This window comes from Thermobia domestica, chromosome 18 (genome assembly GCF_964235325.1).
Source record: "Thermobia domestica chromosome 18, izTheDome1.hap1.1, whole genome shotgun sequence".
Lineage (NCBI taxonomy): Eukaryota > Metazoa > Arthropoda > Insecta > Zygentoma > Lepismatidae > Thermobia > Thermobia domestica.
In genome coordinates this window covers 7,560,206-7,572,882 of record NC_137471.1, presented here as the reverse complement: position 1 = coordinate 7,572,882, position 12,677 = coordinate 7,560,206, and the positions used below count along the sequence as shown (strand labels likewise).

General features: G+C 32.7%; 1 protein-coding gene across 1 annotated transcript in view; it reads right to left on the bottom strand.

Annotated features, from left to right (window-relative positions):
* Window positions 1-5,105: 5,105 nt before the first annotated feature.
* LOC145675652 (atrial natriuretic peptide-converting enzyme) overlaps window positions 5,106-12,677 on the bottom strand; it is a 415,955-nt gene continuing 408,383 nt past the window's right edge. The window contains exon 14 of the mRNA XM_081746219.1: window positions 5,106-5,848. Within this exon, the coding sequence (XP_081602345.1) occupies window positions 5,666-5,848 (183 nt within the window). The 3' untranslated portion in view covers window positions 5,106-5,665. The remainder of the gene's footprint in view (window positions 5,849-12,677) is intronic.

The window sequence follows — 12,677 nt, the reverse complement described above, 5'->3', positions numbered from 1 at the left end:
TTCACACACAATATAATTTTAAAACTTGGGTGCCTAGTGTTATCTTTGTGCCTGCAATACATAATCATTTGTCGATTAAGTTCAGAGGACTGAGTTTAGCCCATAAGCACAAGTTGCATATAGTTCAAACATATCAGATGTACGGTCTTGTTTAAAAAACCTGTCCCTCTCCCTCCTCTATCTGAAAATCTCTATATTGTTGTCCACATATGAAATTCAAAGACAAAGGCAATCATCTTTAAACAGCTGTATTTTTATTTTAAGTCTAAGTATTACAATGTACTAAGTATAGTTGCAAGAGGTTTTTTTTTAAATAATGAACTTAGGTACCTAATATTGGCACTCATCTTTTTCATGAATTGATCAAAGAAGCGGCCGCGTGATTTTCTGGCAATTGTTTCATCACCGGTACTTTTGTGCAATGAGATAACAATGAAATGACAAACTTTGTTTTTCAAACTTGATACTTTGAGAAACTTATGCAAGTGGTTTTGTTATTCAAATATTCATCTGTTCACTCTAATCAGTTTGAGAAGTAGCATTAATTTTATAATAACATAATGCCTGTAAGAGTTACCCTGAAAATATATTTTGTATTTATTTTTTAATACATAATTCATTTTTTCCTGAATTTCACTGGAGTTCAATTCCTTGGAAGGAAAGTAGCAAATCTCATCTAAATGCATGTTATATTTAATACGTGGAAAAGAAAAGAAACAATAAATGAACATATGGAATCAGAAATTTTAAAAAAGGAAGTGAATAAGTGGAAACAAGTAATTGTTCGTATTGTTAGCGTTACTCTTACACTAACAGCGTCCAACCTAGCATTTCGAGGTCATATAGAAGAAATAGGGAAAGCACTTAGTGGGAATTTTATATCCGTTATAGAATTATTGGTTAATATGACCCTGTTTTGGAGCAACTTATCAGCGGGCTGAAATGATTTGAGAAGTATTAGCCCAGAAATTTTAAATGAAATAATCGAACTTCCGTCCAGAAAAAGTAAAAGACGAGTTATTAAATTAGATAAAATCTGCGCAGATTTCTCTATAATTACGGACGCTTCTCGAGATATTACCAAGAAGAGCCAATTAAATCAAATATTCGATGTGTTACTCTTGATAGGGACCCATCTGGAAACCCTTTAGAAATCAAAATTAATGAATGTTTCTTAGGTTTCAAAAGTATTACTGATCTGACGGCTGGTGGGTTAGAAACAGAAATTCTAAAAATGTTGGAGGAAAATAGACTTTCATTGTCAAAATGTCATGGTCAGTAGTATGACGGGGCGGCAAATATATAAGAGGGCTTAAAAACAAGAATTCAAGAAAAATAAAAGAGCGCTAATTTGTTCACTATATTACTCGTTATGACATTACAATTTTCGTATTATTCAATAATCAGGGAACACGGTGGATAAGTTGTGGAATGCTATAGTGCGAAGGGTCCCAGTTTCGATCCTAGCCAATGTAAGTTTATAGTGGGTGAGTTTTGTCGTGGTTCTGACATTTCCTCCCACATGACCGTTCCACCAATTATTTTATAATCATTCACTTTCATTAACCATTCGTTTCTCTTACCCTACCAGGTATACGCGTGGGACGTGAAACTATAAGTTAAGTTTCATTCAGTAATCAGCCAATTCAAATTAGTTTATCCTCACTATGCTATCATATCTCTTTATATGTTGATTTAAATGTGAACTTGTGTGTTCAAAATACCTCATTAAGTCTCTGAATTTTAACATAGACCACTATTTACCAAACTATGTCAATTATGTCAGTTATATACATTTCATGTACTAATATAAACAATTTACGAGTATGTTCCATTGGCTAAAGAAAACGACAGTAAAATAATATTGTTCATGTGTAAAGTAATTCGATAATGGTACTGGAGACATGATTATCATCTTAAGCTTGTGCGTGATAAGAATAGTATTTAATTCACTTGGGAAAATGTTTCCTCCGGGGTAAATTTCCTCGGGCTCCTCTCTGAATACATTCCTTACTGAATCCATGACGAACTTGCATGCTAGAAATTAGCACACTACTATCAAATCAGCTTGTATTGTTTCTTAAGTATGAATAAGATTTCGTTTCGTAAGATGAAACCCAAACATGAGAGTTAATTAGCATAATTAACTCAGTCTTAAAATAATGCCCATTTATGTAAAGGTATTAAATAAAATTACTATCCCAACAGCCTTCATGTTCTTTTACGTGTAGCATACATTACAGCTTTTAAAAGAACTGCATCACTGTGTACATGCATGTTCCTAGGCACTGATTGTACTGTGTTCCTAAAGAAAGTAACACTAGTTACATACATAAGTGATATAGTAAATTCAATGATTTGACTTTATTACTAAGCAAGGGCGCCCATGTTGTGGTTTCCAAGGGGGGGCAGATATAAGCGGCGTTTCAAATATTGCTATAACTAATGTAAAAATCCTATTGTTTTTTCGATATTTCCAAGTACAATTTCCTCTAAGGGGACAGGCTCCAAACCTTACTCCCTGATGGGCGCCCTTGTTACTGAGCATTATGTTAAATACTTGTTTGTAACCTATAATATTACAAATTAGTACACTACAATTTAGTCCTTAGGTATATATATTCAAATAATTGATAATGAATAAAGAAACAAATTGTTTACTTCTTAAAATGCCTTAAATTTTGTTACATTTTTAAATCCTTGTTTTATTAGTACCATCGTAGACACTTGAGAAACATGGAACATATCTTTCTCTAAGCTGTTTGACTACTAGACGGCGAAGACAGTTTCCGCTGAACCAACAAATGACATACAAATATAGCGGTCATTCATTTTAAGCACACGAATAAGAGATTGAAATTCAATCACAAATTTCGATTAGTTAGGATTATCGCATAAGAAAAAGGAAGTGTTTTTCGTTATCAGCTAGCTATCAAGTATTTCACAGCAGAATACAACAATCAGTGGAGTGATTGGATTGTGTTTAACTGTTTGTACTATATATATATATATATATATATATATATATATATATATATATATATATATATATATATATATATATATATATATATATATATATATATGAGTTGATTTTATAAAAGTATTAATATTGAAGTAAATCGAATAAACTAATGATAATGATTTGAATAATTAATAACACATTCACAAAAATAACAGTTTTATTTGTCGTTTTGGTACATTCAACTAATCTATTTGTTATAAAACAATCAACATATAACACACAATATGCACAACGTATAAAAAAATCTATTCACAATACTCATCGGTTCAAAATACACATAACTTTGTTTCCTCTTGAAGTATTACCACAAATGAAATTAAATCTCGTAAATCTGAGAAATATTTCACATTCTTTGCTTTATGCTTGCTTTTATTTTTATTAATCTCACAAATTGTAGAACTTGATCATTGAACTACTTCAGAAGAACTTTAACCCTGTTTCACTTAGCTCTATATCACATGAATACTCTGGTTGAGGTTTCCGTAAATGAATACACTTGAAAACATGGACTAAGCCAGACTCGATGAATGTAACATCAACTTAAGATTTCCAGACAGCTCAGTGTAGAACTCACACGTTAATTCTGAGTACATTATTTTATTTTTATGTTTCAATAAATTGACCTTTTAGAATGGTGCAGTGTAATTTATATATCAAATCTGATTGAAAATTTTTAAGTTGCATAATACTAGATTAGTGCAAAGTGGATCTTAAAACCCCGCTTACGATATGCGGACGACGCTTGGGTAAAGGACTTTTCTAGATTCACATATTTTCACTAGTTTAACATATCCTCGTCTGTGCAACGACTACACTTAGATCAATGATATGCGTACATAGAAATGGTTAATATACTCAATAGTTCAATAATGTAACATTTATTTTGAATGTACGTAGTAGCTCTTCTTTAGTTTGCGTCTGCCACAAACCGTTCTGGGAAATCTCCCCGATGATAACGAATGCTATATACCAGATAAGTAGTTGCTACGTGTAGGAAAGAGGTCTAGTATGCCCTGCTTGTGAATATGGCTCAATATAGAAGCAGATGTTTGTACTTTCAGTCACAGATTTTTGTGTGATGTTGCTGCTGGAACAAAAAGAGAACACTAAAATCAACCAAGTAAACTTTTCATGAAACATTGCAAAACGTATCAAATTGTCAACAACATGAATCTCTACACTGGATCATGGCAAACAAAACAATGTAAGAATTAACGTACAGTACTTTTCTTATATTGTCATGGGTTTGGAGTATGATCGTAGCATCTTTAAAACTGATTCTTAGCCTAAATCTTAAAAATTGATGGTACAATATATTATCATAATACACAAACAGTTCAACAGATTTCTGGAACTGTTTGTCAAGTTATACAATTTTTTGGTAAATTTTCCTTTTCCTTGAAAGAATAACAAAACTATTTTATAAATTTTCTTAAAGAAGAAAATAAATAATTTTGTTATTGGAGATGTATTTTTTTCAGCAGGAGGATTCTGGAAGCACAGAATTAATTGTAATGAATTATAAAAATACCTTCCCTCTGTTTTAAACACTTAAAACCGTTCTGTTCACTATATATAATTACAATGAAAATATCCTCTCTGAGACGACAAAAAGTATTTTACATGGCATCTAACTGTCTGAAAGACAATCTAAAAGTCATATACTAATTGTTATAGACATTATATAGAATAGACTGGCAATATTTCTGCTATATTTTGTATTGGAGCTATCTGGAAGCGAAACGAGAAACAAATAATGATCGAAGAAAGCTAATTCATTTCTTTTGCTTTCATAAAAGTAGTTTTCTTAAAGTCATGACAACAAATATTCATTAGTCATATTGTGGCAGTCATCAGACGAACCTAATGTACGTTCGCAGCTAATTCATAGAGAAGTCATATTGATCTGTATACGCTATATTTTTAGCATTTTAACATAGCTGAAAATAAATTTCAATTGATCAATATGGCCGAATCCGCAATGATACAAACTCTATGCAACATATTTTGTTGCTTCACTTGATAACATTGCTGAGATAAAAGAATGCATTTTTTTATGTATAACGCAAATTTTATTGATCCACTTCGATAGCATTGCTGAGGTAAATGAAGGCATCTCCGTTTATGTATAAACTCTACGGTTACAATACATTAACTGCTCTTAACATTAAATTCTCTGCATAATAACAAAATATATAATACTTTTAGCATGATATAAAATAATTAACAATATAACAGGTCTATTTATCATTCATTGTAATCCTAGAATACGTAATCATGATTCACTCCTTATTTAAATCATTGATTCTACGGAATCTACTATATTTTAAGTGTTTGACTTCTGGCTTCACTTGTTTTGTTACGATTGCCAATCTATTCTTTATCTATGCCTGCTAATCGACTATCATTTTGCTTTCCACAGCACACAATAAAACAAGTCTTTTTTATTGTTTAGGAACCGCTAACTAATATTTACAATGGAACTGATTTCCTCACACAATAATCACGATAATGTTCATTTGTTTCTGAATCGAAACAAAACATCACAACTTTTGTTCATAAGTTTATGTCTTTTTATTTCTTTTTTGTTTTGTAACTAAAACTTTTAGAAGTCTGATATATTTAAAACTTAGTTGTCAATCATTGTATACCACGCATGGTTTTATGCACCCAGTCCACGTTGGAAGACATTTTATCGTAGAGTCTTGGCCTTTCGGTTCCTGCTTTGGCACAAGCAATTCTCCAGTTACTAACTCCAGCAAGAATCCAACTTTTCCCACCAGGTGTCAGACAAAGCATTGGACTTCCGGCAAACTCTTCCTCCTGTAGTAACAATGAGAAAAGAAAGCAATTACTTGTTTAGAGACAAAATGCAGTTATTATTAATGCCTTATATAGAAAAAAGTATTACTTAGACAAACCTAATTATTTAGGTAAATCTGAGTAATTTTAATTCCAAAAGTAATATTAAGACAAAAGCCAATCATTAGAAGTAGGTAACCATAGTCGGGGTCGAACATAGAAATAACTATGAATTCATGTGGTAAGAGTTTCAATAAAATATTTTTGCTTGAGAAACATCTTAATCATATGCTATGACGTATTAAAAATGTCATTAAAATGTTTTAGTTACCTTCAGAAACAGAATCACGAAGTATTTTGTGAGACTGAGTTACATTGTTTAATTATACTGTGCTGTAAAATTCAAGACACAATAGTAAAACGTAATTTTGTGCAATGCAGACTTAGAGTGGGTTCACAGTTATTGTATTACCGAACACTGGATGAGAGAAGACGAAATAGTACACGTAGGGATGCGCACGAGACGAGTCGAGACAGAATTTTCGTGACAAAATTCGAGTCAAGACACGGCTCTACCAATAGAGAAATATACATTTTTCGAGTCGAGACATCACTTTTACAGCACATTTTCGAGACGAAACAGCCACAAATATTGTCTCGTGCGCATCCCTAAATACACGATTCTACCAAATTACAAATGTATACATTTTGCCGAACTATTAGTATATGCCAGGTCCGGACTGACCCAGGTGGCTAGACGGCGATTGCCGCCCAGACAGTGGCTGTCAAAAGGGGGCCAAATGATAATTTTAACAATGAGAGGAGGTTAGGAGGAAGAGAAAAATGTGGGAATCGTGCATCAATTAATATTTTTGTTAACAGTCAGGGCGGTAACCTGCATACATCAAGCTCTTTAAGCGTTTCATTAAAATTTTGTTGCGTCTCACGTCCTCTATAAAGTGAGAATGAGCCATTTCAGCTTCAGAGTCTTGTCGATGCAAGGAAAACAATAGTTAAATCTACCATGATTTCTATTGCGGAATATAAAAGGGAGCCGAAGGCATAGTGGCCTACAATACAATTCTCTATAGTTTATTTTCTTGGCTTAGCAAAAATAGCAATTTGAAACCCAACAGAAAGAGATTTGAAATCACTTCCGTCATTTATGATATCACGGCGTCATGCCGTCGCCTCTGTAACAAAACTCCGTGGTTTCGGCAATGTGGTGTCACTTATGAGTGTTTGCTATCATCTTTCAGTAGCTGCCAATTTTATCAGTCAAGAAGTCGACCCGCGGTCAGTTATTCAAGGTTCGTGTTACTGTGAAGTAGTGTATGTCATAGTGTCGTTTCGAAAATTACCATAGGAACGGAGGTTAGTGCTGTTGTGGACTTCTTGAATCTACAACATTGGTCAGTGAAGAATTATTAAATTATTTGTACGTAGCAGTTTTTTTTATAAAACTGTGGCTACTGTTGAATCCGGCTTCACGGTTGTCGTTGCATATTCATCTACTACATATGCTGTTACAGCAAGAAATGGATATACACATAAATTTGGGATAAAATTTCGTAAATCGAAATGGAAATTCAGTACCCCACCTTCTGGTAGCAATATTAAGATTTACTATTGATAATTTCTTTCCTGATCTATTATCACGTCGCAACCATAGTAGGAATTCCATTAGGACCACTCTGTAGGCCTATATGTGCACATGATTTGCATAAACCCACCCAATATGGGTACTTGATACAGTTCGTAGACCACAAGTGCTTACTGATATTCATGTCCTCCCCTTACGAGAAGACTTTGTCCAGCTTGTTCTCTCAGAAAAATATTTCGGGCTACGTGCAGGGAGGTCTTTTGCACCTTATCGTACCCCTTGTTCACGAATGCTGAAACAGCCAGTACTGACTTTTAAATTAATTTGCCCGTAGTTCTTTTATCAACTGGTCACAAATTTCAGCCATTCCAAAGTGAGATGAAAAAAAATATGCTAATGATTATTAATTTACTTATATAACATGTTGTTTAATTCGATAGACGACATGATGACATAACAGAATACAAATTCACATATTAATTTAGCTGATTAGATATTTCTATTTATATAAAAAATGTTTTGTTTTACGTAGAAAGAGATTTTCATTTCGATAATGACGAGACAATACATAATATTGCGGCTAGTTCTACCAAACTGTCTACAATACTCAAGTTATAATTCTGTCTATGTTATTCTCATAAATTTACATTTTTTGTTACATAACATATACTCTACTTTTATAGTATGATCTTTAGGATATGATGTATGGTGTAGCCACTAAAGAATAGTGTGCTTTTATCTAAGATAATAGTGTCCTTTTATTGTGGGAAAATAGTGGGCAGTTAGGGTAATGGTGATTGGGGATTCGGGATCAACACAGTATGTCAGCCACCGGGGCCAACAAGTAGCCAGTCCGGCCCTGGTAAATGCAGTGCTGTTTTAATGTTCGTAAATGGCATAATAAATTATAAAGATGAGATTTACACTATCCATCTACAAACACATAGAAACAAACATTTGAGCAGGTAGTAATTAAAATTGAGAAAATAACGTAGATTCATTATAATAGCTTTGTATAGAACACTCGACAACTCGTTTCTGCGGTTCATTGACTTTTTTTAAATATGTAGCATTACTTAAAGAAGAAAACGAACGAATCGTCTTTGGTAGCTGCTTTGTATTCCTAACTACATCATAGCAGTTAGCAACAGTATAAAGTCTTTTGGAAACGTTTAACCTATATTACACTATGCATACTCCGAACCCTATTACACAAGGCTCTATTTATAATATTATAATATTTAATGAAACTATTTCTTATGAACAAATAATCTTAACATCACACGCAGACCATAACACAGTTCAAATAAATATAACTCTTACACCAATAACCCTTAGATCTACTGAAAAAAATTATAAATGGATAAAAGAACAATCGAAAAGTTCTTTCAATGTCTAATTAGCAAAGAAGACTGGAACGACGCATTATTAGAAAATAATATAAGCACCAAATACAGAAATTCAATTGACATTGTTTGTAGCCTTCCCACTAAACAAAGATAAAAGTGTATCTAGCAAAACACGTCTAAACCAAACATATTACTAGATAACGCGAAGCATAATTAACTCTTGCGCAAGGAAAGAATACTACATACAACTGTGAGAAAGAAAATATCCATCTAAATACAATATTTTAATAAACATTTTTTTAAAAATCAGAGGAGTAATATAAGAAGGTAATAAAATGGATGCGTCACGTAACATAAAGCAAAACATTGTATTAAATAATTTGAACTAAAAAATCAAATTCACTGAACAAAGTAACGTTCATTTTAAAATAACTGAACATATTGGCTTTATCAGACACTGTAAAACACGAGAGAGTTGCATCTGAATATAAGATCCATTTCCCAGGATCCTGTTATGCTTAGATGCTACTCTCTTTTGTTTTTATAGTGTCTGATAAAGCCAATATGTTCAGTTAGTTGGTGAAACTGTCACAGAATTATTATAAAACAAACGTTGCATTCTTCAGTGATTTATTATAAAATAAACGTTGCTTTGCTCAGTGATTTGTTATTATAAAATAAACGTAGCTTTGTTCAGTGATTTGTTATTATAAAATAAACGTTGCTCTGTTCAGTGATTTGTTATTATAAAACAAACGTTGCTTTGTTCAGTAATTTGTTATTATAAAATAAACGTTGCATTGTTCAGTGATTTTTTATTATAATATAAACGTTGCTTTGTTTAGTGATTTGTTATTATAAAATAAACGTTGCTTTGTTCAGTGATTTGTTATTATAAAATAAACGTTGCTTTGTTCAGTGATTTGTTATTATAAAATAAACGTTGCTTTGTTCAGTAATTTGTTATTATAAAATAAACGTTGCTTTGTTCAGTGATTTCTTATTATAAAATAAACGTCGCTTTATTTAGTGATTTGTTATTATAAAATAAACGTTTCTTTGTTCAGTGATTTGTTATTATAAAATAAACGTTGCTTTGTTCAGTGATTTGTTATTATAAAATAAATGTTGCTTTGTTTAGAGAGTTCTTATTATAAAATAAACGTTGCTTTGTTCAGTGATTTGTTATTATAAAACAAACGTTGGTTTGTTCAGTGATTTGTTATAAAATAAATGTTGATTTGTTTAGTGATTTGTTACTCTAAAATAAACGTTGCTTTCTTCAGTGATTTATTATAAAATAAACGTTGCTTTGCTCAGTGATTTGTTATTATAAAATAAATGTTGCTTTGTTCAGTGATTTGTTAAAAAATAAACGTAACTTTGTTCAGTGATTTGTTATTATAAAATAAATGTTGCTTTCTACAGTGACTTGTTATTATAAAATAAACGTTTCTTTCTTCAGTGGTTTATTATAAAATAAACGTTGCTTTATTCAGTGAGTTGATATTATAAAATAAACGTTGCTTTATTTAGTGATTTGTTATAAAATAAACGTTTCTTTGTTCAGTGATTTGTTATTACAAAATAAACGTTGCTTTGCTCAGTGATTTGTTATTATAAAATAAACGTTGCTTTGTTTAGTGATTTGTTCTTATAAAATAAACGTTGCTTTGCTCAGTGATTTGTTATTATAAAATAAACCTTGCTTTCTTCAGTGATTTGTTATTATAAAATAAACGTTGCTTTCTTCAGTGATTTGTTGTTATAAAATAAACGTTGCTTTGCTCAGTGATTTGTTATTATAAAATAAACGTTCATTTGTTCAGTGATTTATTATAAAATAAACGTTGCTTTGTTCAGTGATTTGTTATTATAAAATAAACGTTGCTTTGTTCAGTGATTTGTTATTATAAAATAAACGAGCGGGATGGTTGCCCCGGGTGTTGATAGCAAGAGAGCGCCGAACGAGCAAGAAGTGTTGGAAATGAGTAAACAACACGGCTCCCTGTAAAAGTACTGGCGGCCTAAATTAATATTGTTGTCTGTTAGCAAAGAAATGGATTTGTTAAAAATTTTCATGCTCGCTCGGCTCGCAACTCAAACCTTTCAATAAGAGTAAGAACAAAGTTTTCACTTATTACTTAAAGTTATTATATGATTTTTTAATGACGATATGATATCAAGGTGCCGAGTAGTGACTTATAGATTACGTAGGCGCGTTTTCAAAATCAGAACTGTTCAAAGACTGAAATACGAGTTCGGCGTTTTGATGGTGATGGATTTGCTTAGTTACTCACTCTTTTCTATCCAATCGGGTTAACCCTTTGGGGATCCCATGGTACAATTTGTACCATATGGGTGTTTTTATTTATTTATTTATTTATTTATTTATTGTCTTCAACAGAGAATATATTCTCCAATTACAGAAGACCTGTAGGCATTGTAGAAGACATTACGTATAGTTTCACACCTTCCTGCGTCCAGACATAGGAGGTGATGACGTCATAATTTTAAAATATATTTTTCCTCTTATGAAGCCTATGTTCATGATTTTTTGGCGGGCTTATTTTTGCACGTAGAAGATTGAAATTGTGCACAAACATTCAGCCTGCGTAGTAGTATATATCAGATATTTTCAGATCTCTGCGTTAAAACAGGGGGGTGGGTCCAGAGGGGCTAAAAGTTGAAAAAAAATATTTTTACCCAAAAAATCCCGTTTTTTGTCATTTTCCCGCCTTAGATTCATGATGGAGACACGTGAGTCATACCGTCTGAAAGGCAGTTCTATTCTGAAGAGAATGATGTGCAAACCATGATCCTATGGTAATTAGGGATGTCTCAGGGATTTTTTTTACCTGAGATCATGTTGTTTTACGGTAATTTGGGGGATTGTGGAGATTCTCGATAAAATTTCTCCCGCCCTTATTATTAAAGATAGAAGCTTGAAATTTGGCACATTCAGTCTACCAAGTACTATTTATCAGACTTTTTTGAGATCTCTACGTTTAAACAGGGCCGCTCCAGAGGGGCCCAAATTGTGAAAAAAATTTCCATACGAAATTTTCCCTTTGGTATCAATTTTCCCTCTTCTGGTATATGATATGGACATGTAAGTGGTACCATTTGAAAGCCAGCTTCATTCTGAAGAGAATGAGGTATGAACCATGATCCTAGGATAATTAGTGACGATGCAGTAGCTGCCTGACTAAAAGTCTAAAAAATACCCCAAAAACCCAGGTACCAGAAAGGGTTAATCACGATGGTAAGGTATATAAGTAACAGGAAAAATGAAATGAAATCTTTGAGTTTTACGTCCCACGGTTATGCCGGTTAGGCTAAAGGAGACGGTGATGATGAGTAATGAATGAAATGGTGGAATGAAGAAAGTGGGAGGAAACGGGAGAACCCCGAGAAAACCCACGCACACGGTGTTTGTCCACCACAAAGTTCACTTGGCGGGAGCAGGGTTTGAACCCGAGACCCCTAACACCAGAGGTGAACGCTCTACCACTGAGCCACCGCGGCCCCCTATAAGTAACAGGAGTAAAGAGAACATGCTAGCTACTGTTTGCGTGGGAATATTAAAAATGAAGGTAAGCAAGAATAATAATAACACTTTCGAACTTGAATCAGTTGTAGAATGGGGGCTTAAGGGATAAGGAACTTAACCCAACAAATTTTGTCTTTTCCAAAGACTGACCACTAGCAGTGATTTTTTAAATTCAATTGACATATGAATTGGTTCCAGTTTGAATGGATTTATTGGGATCATTTTCCACGGATATTTTTTGTGCATATGTATCTAGTTGTGTGATATTTTTATCTAATCTACATACATACAAAATATACATACATTGTACGTATATATTCTGTTACATTTAACAATTCTTTTTAC